The sequence below is a fragment of the Staurois parvus genome, unplaced genomic scaffold (assembly GCF_062004578.1).
Source record: "Staurois parvus isolate SC_StPar_1 unplaced genomic scaffold, SC_StPar_1.0 ptg000003l, whole genome shotgun sequence".
In the NCBI taxonomy this organism is placed as follows: Eukaryota; Metazoa; Chordata; class Amphibia; order Anura; family Ranidae; genus Staurois; species Staurois parvus.
In genome coordinates, this window is record NW_028317799.1 from 559,704 (window position 1) to 571,974 (window position 12,271).

The 12,271-nt window shown below is 47.5% G+C and overlaps 2 protein-coding genes across 4 annotated transcripts in view; one reads left to right on the forward strand and one right to left on the reverse strand.

Annotated features, from left to right (window-relative positions):
- Positions 1-11,102, reverse strand: part of CENPX (centromere protein X) — an 81,019-nt gene extending 69,917 nt beyond the window's left edge. Inside the window, exons 1-6 of one of the 3 annotated variants that reach the window (XM_089669864.1) lie at positions 10,965-11,102; positions 6,758-6,809; positions 4,663-4,716; positions 1,353-1,441; positions 1,220-1,274; positions 1,034-1,101 (exon numbers count right to left, since the gene is read on the reverse strand). In XM_089669864.1, coding sequence (XP_089525990.1) covers positions 1,260-1,274; positions 1,353-1,441; positions 4,663-4,716; positions 6,758-6,809; positions 10,965-11,000 — 246 coding nt within the window. In that variant the 5' untranslated portion in view covers positions 11,001-11,102 and the 3' untranslated portion in view covers positions 1,034-1,101; positions 1,220-1,259. Of the gene's footprint in view, positions 1-1,033; positions 1,275-1,352; positions 1,442-4,662; positions 4,717-6,757; positions 6,810-10,964 lie in introns of those variants that run through there. The other 2 variants (XR_016311678.1, XM_089669859.1) reach the window with 2 other exon arrangements.
- Positions 11,103-11,209: 107 nt separating this feature from the next.
- LRRC45 (leucine rich repeat containing 45) overlaps positions 11,210-12,271 on the forward strand; it is a 133,084-nt gene continuing 132,022 nt past the window's right edge. Inside the window, exon 1 of the mRNA XM_089669965.1 lies at positions 11,210-11,340. The gene's annotated coding sequence lies outside the window, so the exon portion shown is untranslated. The remainder of the gene's footprint in view (positions 11,341-12,271) is intronic.

A 12,271-nucleotide genomic window follows, 5' to 3' on the forward strand; every position in this document is an offset into this window, starting at 1 on the left:
CCTACGTCTCATTTCTTCATCTGGTGCTGCCTTTGACTTACAAAAAGAGAATTTAAACTCCCCATCATCTAACAGAAGCCAAAAGCCCAAGGTTGGTTAGACAACCCCTCCAAGCAATGTCTATGGTAGCCATGAGGTACCCTTTTTGGAGAATTAAAATGGTTTTAAAGCCTTAAAAGGTTTTTTTTTGCCTGAATGCATTCTCTACATTAAGGTAAAAAAAATAAAATCTTCTGTGTCCAGGTTTCCCACCCCCCCCCTTACCTGAGCCGATCTTGATCCAGCACTGTGATAGAGAACAGCGACCCTTTGCTCTCTCCCCTCACAGAGCAGATTGATAGCAGTGACAGCCACTAGCTCCTTCTGCTGTCAATCAATTCCTATGATGAGGGAGCAGGTGGTGGGGCTGAGCCCTGCTGTCTGGGTCTATGGACTCAGGAGCGCGCCCGCATGAGTGCCCCCATAGGAAGCAGTTTCTTATGGGGGCAGTCACCAAAGAGGAGCAGCCAGGCGCACCGGGGGGAGGGGGACCCCAAAAGAGGTAAATTGGGGCTGCTCCATACAAAGCCAATGAGTCATTTTAAAAGATAACATTTTCAAGGCTAATTATTTATTTAAGGTACTTCTATAGTGCCATCAATTTACGCAGCGCTTTACATATATATTGTACATTCACATCAGTCCCTGACCCTCAAGGGGCGTACAATCTAAGGTCCCTAACTCACATTCATACATACACATACTAGGGACAATTTAGACAGAAGCCAATTAACCTACCAGCATGTCTTTGGAGTGTGAGAGGAAACCGGAGCACTCGGAGGAAACCCATGCAGGAACAGGGAGAACATGCAAACTCCAGGCAGGTGGTGTCGTGGCTGGGATTCGAACCAACGACCCTAGTACTGCCAGGCGGAAGTGCTAACCATTTAGCCACTGTGCTGCCCAGGCTTAGAATCACTTTGCCAAAATGAACTCCATTAGTCAACTCACACATACTGTACATGTAGAGGTATAAAGAAGCAGTGAGTCTATGTTGGAATAGTTGCTTGTTTTTACTTTTTTCTGAGCAGTAACTGTAGTTGCTTACAGCCTATTGTGTGCCTAAATACAAAAACAATAAAAATTAATATATATATCCATACTCATGGGGAACACCTTAGTGACAGCAGAGACATCCATTCTGTACTGTGAAGGAAGCAGACTTGACAGAGCGGATTACCTCTTGTGAAACAAGAAATAATATCCTCCAGAATTTTCCTCTAGAAGTCCAGCAGCTAAAAGAAGAGAATGAAATAATAAATAATTGCTACAAAACCAGCTGCAACCTCAATGGATTCTGTGTGATGTCTCACCAATTGTGGAAGGATCTTCTCCACCTGTTCTATATCCACCTCCAATAAATCTTCTGACTTGGCCTGACGTGCCGCACGAGCTGCTGTCTCTGCAGTTATGGAAACCAAAGCTGATTATTCACTATTACGTTTCAGTCACGATCACCTTAAGCCCTTTGCGACTGTCCAACCTATATGTGCACTGCAAAAGGGTGGGCTTTAAAACCGCTTCCATACCGGGCACTTTTACCCCGTTCCTGTCCAGGCCATTTTTCAAGTTTCAGCGCTCTCACACTTTGAATGACAATTGCGCGGTCATGCAACACTGTACCCAAACTAAAAATTTATCATTTTCACACAACTAGAGCGTTCTTTTGGTGGTATTTAATCACCGCTGGGGTTTTTATTTTTTGCTAAATTAACAAAAAAAAGGCCGAAAATTTTGAAAGAAAAAACAAAAAAACAAACACATTTTTCTTTGCTTCTGTTATAAAGGTTTGCAAATAAATAATTGTTCTTCATAAATTTAGGCCGAGATGTATTCTGCTACATGTCTTTGGTGAAAATAACCCAAATTAGGATGTATTATTTAGTTTGTAGGAAAGTTATAGAGTTCACAAACTATGGTATAGATCTGAATATTCATCAATCCTGAAGTACTGACAGCCAATCTAATCCAAGAATGGCAGAACAGTACAGATATCCTCCAAATTACCACTTTTTGCAAAGTAGACAGTCCGACGTATTTCATAAGAGGCATGGCGAGTTGTAATTTTTTTGTTAGAATTTTTCGGAAAATGAAAAATTTAAAAAATTATTTTCACTATTTTTTTTTTTACATATTGTCACCAGTGCAGTACAACGTCATCATATAACTGGCATGGCGGTGATCAGGGACACTGACTGGTGACAGTATGAAAAAACTAAGTTATTTTTTTTATTAGTTTTAATTTATTACAGTTTTTACTTTTTTTTTCTTTCATATTTCACTATGACCAAAGTAGTACAATGTTACCATAGTAACATTGTACTACTTTGGGAAAGTGATCAGTATTATTTTTTTTTACACAATTTGCTTATAGCAAAGAATTACTTTAAGCAAGCATTTACCTTAATGACATCGATTCATTCAGGTTTTTTGTGCTTAGCTGTGATTTGCCACAGCTAATCACATGACACAGCTGGGCTGTGATTGGCCCAGCTTGTGCATGTGATCGCTGTGAACATTCACAGCTAGACATTAGTATACAATGGATGGCATGAATGAAGCCATCCATTGTATACAACTGTCATGTGACCTGCTGTGATTGGTCACAGCAGGTCACATGGTACCGGCAACGGGGCCGGTACTCAGATCTGTCATTGGCCGTGTCCCTCGGTGACAGATCGCGCTGCTGCGCAGCTCTGCGGGCATGCAGTCTGCGCATGCCTGAAAGGACGCCATATGGCGTCCACCCGGAGGTGCCGAGAGGTTTTGCCGGCTGCCATCTCGCTATAGGCCGGGCGGGAACCTGTTAATAGCCACATATATGCATCACTAGACAGCCAATGTTTATGTGCGGAGGGCGCGTTCACTGCGCAAAGTCTGTGCTGTTATAGACGGCTCTCAGTCCAGACTATAATTAGTAGACAGTGGGACCATCTTCCAAACACGTGATTGCGGTGACAGTAATCACATGATCGCTGATCCCTCCCACCCCACCCCACCATGAGTTCAGAATTGTTTAAAGGGATGCCAGGGCGAGAAAGAAGGGGTGCGTACTGTAGTATGATGGTCACACTACAGATGACAGCTTCCTAACAGGATTGCTCAGGTGGGTTCAGAAGAGGATAGGAACACGCCTGTGCTCATCCCTAATGGCATTGGAAGATTTTCTCTCACCTCTTGATCTGATGACAACAAAAGGGGTGAATCTTCTCAGTGGGGACATGGACAGCAACAAAAAAAAAAAAAACAGAGTAAAAGTCTAACTCTTCTGGGGCAGCACAGTGGCTTAGTGGTTAGCACTTCCGTCTGGCAGTACTAGGGTTATTGGTTCGAAACCCAACCACAGTACCACCTGTCTGGAGTTTGCATGTACTCCCTGTGCCTGCGTGGGTTTCCTCCCACACTCCAAAGACATGCTGGTAAGTGAATTGGCTCCTGACTAAATTGTCCCTAGTATGTGTATGTATGAATGTGAGTTAGGGACCTTAGATTGTACACCCCTTGAGGGTTAGGGACTGATGTGACTGTACAATATATATGTAAAGCGCTGTGTAAACTGACGGCGCTATATAAGTACCTGAAATAAAATAAATCTCTTCTGTCAAAAAAAATAGAAAAAACATACACAGTAAAAGCCTTCATTTCTATAACACGAGGGGAAGGTTTTCTGTAGTCCACAAATTGAACTGGAAACAGTGTAACTGATAAGAGTGCGGTAGAGGACATAGTAGGTCAAGGTTTCTGGCAGGATCAACAAGTTTTTACACAAAAAGAAAATACTTTCAGCGGTCTATTGATCAGACCATTTTCTGTGGCTGGAGTGATGACTTTAGATCCTCCTGTATTGCTGTGGCCAAGAACCACCAGTTTCAGTTTTCATTATCTGGGCAGGTCTTCATGAAGCTGTCAATCATCCCCTATGTCCCACCCACTTTCCCACCTGAAATTGGTGCTCTAAGCCAGACTCTCACCCAGGGTGCCTTAAGGTTTCTTCAGGGGTGCCTAGGCAAAATGTATAAAAAAAATTGCCCAAAACTTGTATACAAGCCAATGGGTGGAACAATCCTGCCTCTTAGTTACACAAAGCCACAGGTTTTCATTGTGCAGCATTATGACCTTCCAGCCACCGGCGTCCTGACACCTAATGACATCATCAGTTGATAAGGAGGATGTCAGCTGCCTGCACAGCATCCTAGTTTGACCCTCCCCACCCCTTTGCATCAGTGCTGGGGTCACATTAGCTCAGTGATGGAAAAAACTGAGGGAGAAGAGAAACATGGGAATACTAGTCAGTACCAGGGTGCAAAAGTGTATTTTCTTTGGAAGAATAAATCACCTCTAATGTTGGGTGTCCTACATGTGTGGATGTTGCTGCGTTATATAAAACTATTAGAATAGTATTTCACATTTTATAATGGGGTGCCCTTTTAAAATCGACAGTCTTGAGGCACCCTATTTTAGAATGGGGTGCCCCGAGACTGTCCATAATTTTAAAGGGTGCCTTGACAGAAAAAAAGGTTGAGAAACACTGGTCTAAGCGATCAATGCCCTGAAAATATACAATTGTTTTTATTAACAGGAAACAAAAAAAAAAAAAAAACTATAAAAGAACATTTATCTTACCATGGACAAATACATTCAGAAGCTCAGCCATGACTAGTAAAGCATCGGAACTAACTAAGAAAAAAACAAAAAAAAAGAAAGACATTTATTTAGGAAAATATTAAAATTGGCCAAATGTCACATATTTGTGGGTGGACACATTCTCCCTGCATTTTCTGTAGTAGATGAATTCCTAATTGCCTGCACCATCTAGTAGCCAAAATATAGTACTGTTTTCTGAACCATCTCAGTAAGAGAATGTACTACATTCTGGCCTCTAGATAGAGCCGACAATCAGAGGAATTAAAAGAGAAGACTGGCCAAAGCTTTATTGGCTATACATCTTATGTGGATCAAAGGAAAGAACTTTTGCTCTCCTGTGACCCACAATCAACCAACAGTGGGCTAAAGTCTGCTGTCAGCTGACGTCACAAAGCCGCTCCAGACCCTGGAAGGATCCCAACAATATTGTCAGGATCCACCCTGTATCTAAAGCAAGGAAAATAAGGACAAGCTTTTTTTCCCCTGCTTTAAATATAGATTGCTTTACAGACCTTGTTGGCAATTTGGGGAAAGCAGCTGTACCTGGTGGACCTTCAACAGCAAATGGGTGGGACGTCTCATTAGCGCAGAAGAATTTTTTCTCTAAGACTTCAGGATCCACCCAACTGCCAGCTGGCTCCCAACACTCTCCCGGGTTGAACGATGGCCTGCACAATTCTATCCACTTCTGAGCACAGGTATGACAGGCTGTCATGTACCCACCCCCTGGGGTGGTGTCCTAGTACTTCTATACTTACCACATTACTCACCTTCCGATGTCACTTGCAGTACTTTTCTCACCACAAGATGTCTTCTGGGTTGAATGACAGCCTGCACAATTCTACCCACATCTGAGCACAGGTGTCATAGACTCACTTCCTGGGGTGGCACCTTAGTATTTCTTTCCTGCAACAATACTCACTTTCGGCTGTCCCTTGTAGTATTTCTTTCCCTCCACAAGATGTCCTCACTCTCCTGAGCAATTCCACCCACTTCCTATGAGCACAGGCTTAGAATTGCGCAGGCTGTCATTTAACTAAGGAGAGTGAGGACATCTTGTGGCAGGAGAGAATTACAAAGGTGCCACCTCAGGGGCGGGTCCATGAAAGCCTGTGCTCAGAAGTGGGCGTGAGTTGTCATTCGACCCAGGAGAGTGAGGACATCTTGTGGCAGGAGAGAACTACTAAGGTGCCACCTCAGGGGCGGGTCCATGACAGCCAGTGCTCAGAAGAAGTAAGTAGAATTGCGCAGGCTGTCATTTAACTACTTACTTCTTCTGAGCACTGGCTGTCATGGACCCGCCCCGAGGTGGCAGCTTAGTAATTCTCTCCAGCCACAAGATGTCTCCACTCTCCTGGATCGAATGACAACCTGCGCCCACTTCTTCTGAGCACAGACCGTCATGGACCATCCACTTTAGGTGGCACCTTAGTAATTCTCTCCTGCCACAAGATGTCCTCACTCTCCTTGGTTAAATGAGAGCCTGCATAATTCCACCAGCTTCTGAGAAAAGGCTGTCCTGGACCCCCCCCCCCCCCCAAAGTGGGCCCTTAGTACCTCTTTCCCACCACAAGATATCCTCAGTCTCCTTGGATGAATGACAGCCTGCATAATTCCAGATATCCTCACTCTTCTGAGCTGAATAACAGTGACCAGTGTAATTCCACCCACTTCTTCTCAGCACTGGCTGTCATCGAGCCGGCTCCTGGGAGAGGATAACTACACCGGATGGCACTCAGAATAGAAAGGAAAAACTGCCGGAGGGGAAGAGGAAGAACTGCCGGAGGGGAAGAGGAAGAACTGCCGGAGGGGAAGAGGAAGAACTGCCGGAGGGGAAGAGGAAGAACTGCCGGAGGGGAAGAGGAAGAACTGCCGGAGGGGAAGAGGAAGAACCCGTGGCGTGCGCCTATGCAGGCCACAAGTCAATTCCCAGCAGACAACTGCAAGATGTGACGACTGGAGTCACCAGAATCTAAAAGCAGCCAGAGGAGCATTCAACCCCTCAACATCCATACATGAATGAAACACCAGTTCCAGGTGGAGTGCCCCCCTCTGTATGAATCCTGTCATTTACCTTTTGTCTTGCCTTCCTCCAGGTACAAATACAGCAATTTGGAGACGAGGTCCTGTAATTAAGATGAATAATGATGAACAGGATTTTTAAGGTAAAAAGAAAAAAAAAAACAAAAAACTTTGAGTAAAACCCTTTTGTAAAGGTAGTTTAACCCTCTCGTTACTGGAATGTTCAAAGCTGAACTACCTAGACCAGGGGTATTGAATTAAAATTCAAGGAGTGTCCCCATCAGAGCGCCCCGTTACATCAGGTGTCCCCATCAGAGCGCCCCGTTACATCAGGTGTCCCCGTCAGAGCGCCCCGTTACATCAGGTGTCCCCGTCAGAGCGCCCCGTTACATCAGGTGTCCCCATCAGAGCGCCCCGTTACATCAGGTGTCCCCATCACATTGCCACCTTACATCAGGTATTCCCATCAGAGTGCCCCCTTACACTCAAAAGTACCCCTTTCCATCATATTCCCCAATCAGAGTGCCCCTTTCCACAGTATGTGCCCATTTGTGCCCCCTTAACATAAAATAAGGGGCTGGCTGATGGCACATTAATATTAACCACTTCCAGTCCGGACGCTTTCCCCCCCTTCCTGTCCGGACACTTTCCCCCCCTTGCAGTCCGGACACTTTCCCCCCCTTGCAGTCCGGACACTTTCACCCCCTTGCAGTCCGGACGCTTTCCCCCCCTTGCAGTCCGGACGCTTTCCCCCCCTTGCAGTCCGGACGCTTTCCCCCCCTTGCAGTCCGGACGCTTTCCCCCCCTTGCAGTCCGGACGCTTTCCCCCCCTTGCAGTCCGGACGCTTTCCCCCCCTTGCAGTCCGGACGCTTTCCCCCCCTTGCAGTCCGGACGCTTTCCCCCCCTTGCAGTCCGGACGCTTTCCCCCCCTTGCAGTCCGGACGCTTTCCCCCCCTTGCAGTCCGGACACTTTCCCCCCCTTGCAGTCCGGACACTTTCCCCCCCTTGCAGTCCGGACGCTTTCACCCCCTTGCAGTCCGGACGCTTTCCCCCCCTTGCAGTCCGGACGCTTTCCCCCCCTTGCAGTCCGGACGCTTTCCCCCCCTTGCAGTCCGGACGCTTTCCCCCCCTTGCAGTCCGGACGCTTTCCCCCCCCTTGCAGTCCGGACACTTTCCCCCCCTTGCAGTCCGGACACTTTCCCCCCCTTGCAGTCCGGACACTTTCCCCCCCTTGCAGTCCGGACACTTTCCCCCCCTTCCTGTCCGGACGCTTTCCCCCCCTTCCAGTCCGGACACTTTCCCCCCCCTTCCTGTCCGGACACTTTCCCCCCCCTTCCTGTCCGGACACTTTCACCCCCCTTCCAGTCCGGACACTTTCCCCCCCTTCCTGTCCGGACACTTTCCCCCCCTTCCAGTCCGGACACTTTCCCCCCCTTCCAGTCCGGACACTTTCCCCCCCTTCCAGTCCGGACACTTTCCCCCCCTTCCAGTCCGGACACTTTCCCCCCCTTCCAGTCCGGACAATTTCACCCCCTTCCTGTCCAGGCCAATTTTCAGCTTTCAGCGCTGTCACACTTTGAATAACAATGAAAAAGCCCAAAAATTTTGAAAAAAAAAGTGTTTTTCTTAAAACTTTTTGCAAATAAATAATATTTAATCATAAATCTTGGCCAAAATTTATAAAGTTATCTTTTTAGTAAAACAAATAATAACCCAAATTAGTTTATAATCAAAAATTATAATTTTTAAACATTTGTTTTTTTTTATATTATTGTTTTTTTTTTTTGTTTTTTTTTTACATACTGTCACCCTAGCAGTACAGTGTCACCATGGTGACACTGTACTACTTGTGGGGGGGTGATGAAGATTTTTTTTTTTTTTTACACTGATGGGTGTAAAAGTAATCATTTCTCCTTCTCTCTGACTGCATTCTTGCAGCCATTGAGATATACTGTGCGAGCTGTGATTGGTCACACCTTGTCACATGGTACAAGGCTGTTGTGAACAGCCCTGTACCATGTGATCTCTGTGATCGTTCACAGATTTCACACGTAGTAAGCAATAACGTCAGAAGTGACATCTTGCTTACTACTCTTCATGTGATCACTGATTGGCCAATCAGTGATCACATGATCAGGACCTCGCACAGAGGTCCCATACGACGATCGGTGTTCCACTGTGTCCAGAGGACACCAGATCGCGGTGCTGCGCGCTCCCAGGAAGCGCGCACAAGCAGGGAGGCCGTTTATAAACGGCCACCCGAACCTGCACCGTTTATATACAACGGCCAGAGTGGAGGTGGTTAAGGGGCACTCTGATGGATACATTCTATGTTGTGCCCATCAGAGGGCCCCTGTAACACTACACCCTACCTTCAGGGCAGACAGGAGCTGTGCCGGGATCCTAGCTGGACGCTTGTATACAGGCAGGGAGAGGGAGCCGGAGAGACAGTGAGCTAAAAGGGGTGGGGCGCACATGTGATGTCATGTTGCCGTGACGACTGCCCTGCTCAACGGCGGATCTGTCATTGCGGGCTGGCAGTCCAGGCAGCAGCGGAACACCATTTAGTGACCGCTGACCGAGACCAGAAAAAATAGGCCCCATCTGCATCAATTTCCTTTATGCCCCTGTCTACATTTCATTCTGCTCTCTTAATATCTCCCTTTGTAGTCACACATTCAGATGGAGAGAGTGTAAGTGATGAAAAATCTGAGTGAAAGAACACACCCCTGGCATCCCTTTAGACCAGCATGGTCCTTTCTGCTGGCAATTAAATGGTGCAGACTTCAGCTGTGCTGACCTGAGGCTGGATTATTGTTCCAGAAGAAACTCTGACAGACTGCACATCCACTGCCAGCATCCCCCCTATAATATACACATCCAAAGGGTGCCCGGGGATGTGTTTTTTCACTTTTGCAATCAAGGAAGTGGATATATAATTTTGTAAAGCGCTGAGCAAACTGTTGGCGCTATATAAATCCTATATAATAATATATCACTCCCCCTGCCAGGGGCTGACTGACAACTCATGGGGCCCCCGGGCAATAGTGGATCATGGGGCCCCTGTATCCTTGCCCAAGCTCAAAAAAGCCTATGAAAAGGTACCAGGGGCATCTCATGGGGCCCCCTACTGACCCTGGGCCCTCGGGCAGTGCCCGAGTTTCCAAATGGTCAGTCCGCCCCTGCCCCCTGCTAGGTGTTGGAAAGCCAAAACCCATCAGCCAGGGCTGGACTGAGGATCTGCACATCTAAGGATTGCTAGGCTGATGTGTATTACAATGTTTTGTGTAAAAAGGCCGCAAGTACAAACAAAAACCACTATTCGGAGGTGTCCTCTAGTCCAGCAGGAGGTGACATGGGCAAGGCTGACAACACTTCTTGGAATTTCAGTGCAGCAGAGGTAAGGTTGTCAGCCCAGTTGTCCATTGTTGAACTACAGAACACCTCCCCCATCTTCTCACCTTAATTAGGGGTGGGGCATTTTGTAATCACACAGGGGAGAACCCAGGAAGGGCTGACAAGGCTGCTTAAGATTTCATTGCAGCAGAAAGTTGTCAGCCCTGCGCACTTCTCCCCTACTGGACTACAGTACACCTTCCCCTCTTTTCATCTCCTGTTCAGTCCTGCAGGAAGAACTAAAGCAGGACTGATAACATTGCTTATGATTTCAGTGCAACACAGACATCCTTTCAGCCCTTTCCTGCTAGACTACAGAACACATCCACTGTCTTCTCATCTCCATGAGGAGGAGGTGGTGTTGTGTAGTCCTGCAGAGAATACCTCAAGCAGGACTGACTGCAATACATAGGACTTCAGTGCAACATAGGAAATGTTGTCAGCCCTGCCCGGTTCTACCCTGATAGACTACAAAACACTTCCCTCCTCTTCTCATCCACCTAAGGGGGAGGTGTTGTGTAGTCCTGCTGGGGAGAACTCAGAAAGGACAACACTGCCTGAGAATTCAATGCAGCGGAGGAAGGTGGCTGTCAGTCCTGCCCAGTTCTCCCCTACTACACTACAGTACACCTCCCTCCTCTTGTCATCTCCATGTGGGAGGCGTACTGTGCAGTCCTGCAGGGAAAGGGGTTAGAACCTTCACTTCTTGGGTGCTCACTCTGCGCCTGCTCTCCATCTCTACGTGCTGTAACCAATAGCAACAAGAGACCAGCTAATGTCTGATTGGTTGCTATGGGTTACAAACCATATCCGTGGTTACCCGCCCCCACCGCCCGACGCCATAGTAACAGCCGCCACTCGCCTTGGGGAAGCCCGCCGCCTCCTCGTCACTCTCCATTGCTTCTGCTTGAGGCGCCCAAACCCGACACCCCGCCCCTCTTGCCTTCTGATTGGCAGACGGAGCACCGGCTTTTCGCTACACATACACTTGCGCGTGCGTACAAAGTTCCAACCACAAGAGCGCGAAACTCCATACAGTCTCCAGGTCTTTGTACTATCTTCTCTGGGGGCGGCCATATTCCCTGAGAACAGTTCAAGTCTTTAGAATTTTATTGGCCACACAAAAATGGCGCCTATAGAGAGACCAATGAAAACAAGTCAAGTCTCCAGCAGCGGCTTCGCAATGACAGGTCTTCCTGGTTACAAGTTGTGTGTACATGGAGAGAAGACCAGTAGAGGTGAGCGACCCCGTGGAGTGAATTGAATTTATCATGTATATATATAGTGATATCAGGGACTGAATATTTACATTCATGTGCAGGGACAATTGCGGGGGAGGTCATGTGTAGTTGAATCAGCTTGGCCTTGTCATATGTTAGGGCAGTGGTGCTGCAATGTTTACAATGTGCAATATTACAGAAAAGAAAGTGAAATAAACCACATCATCAGTGATTGCAATAATGATCCCCAGCATTGGTGTCAGTGATTGCAGTGATAACCCCCAGCACTGCTGTCAGTGATTGCAGTGATAACCCCCAGCGCTGGTGTCAGTGATTGCAGTGATAACCCCCAGCGCTGGTGTCAGTGATTGCAGTGATAACCCCCAGCGCTGGTGTCAGTGATTGCAGTGATAACCCCCAGCGCTGGTGTCAGTGATTGCAGTGATAACCCCCAGCGCTGGTGTCAGTGATTGCAGTGATAACCCCCAGCGCTGGTGTCAGTGATTGCAGTGATAACCTCCAGCGCTGGTGTCAGTGATTGCAGTGATAACCCCCAGCGCTGGTGTCAGTGATTGCAGTGATAACCCCCAGCGCTGGTGTCAGTGATTGCAGTGATAACCCCCAGCGCTGGTGTCAGTGATTGCAGTGATAACCCCCAGCGCTGGTGTCAGTGATTGCAGTGATAACCCCCAGCGCTGGTGTCAGTGATTGCAGTGATAACCCCCAGCGCTGGTGTCAGTGATTGCAGTGATAACCCCCAGCGCTGGTGTCAGTGATTGCAGTGATAACCCCCAGCGCTGGTGTCAGTGATTGCAGTGATAACCCCCAGCGCTGGTGTCAGTGATTGCAGTGATAACCCCCAGCGCTGGTGTCAGTGATTGCAGTGATAACCCCCAGCGCTGGTGTCAGTGATTGCAGTGAAAACCTCCAGCACTGGTGTCAGTGATTG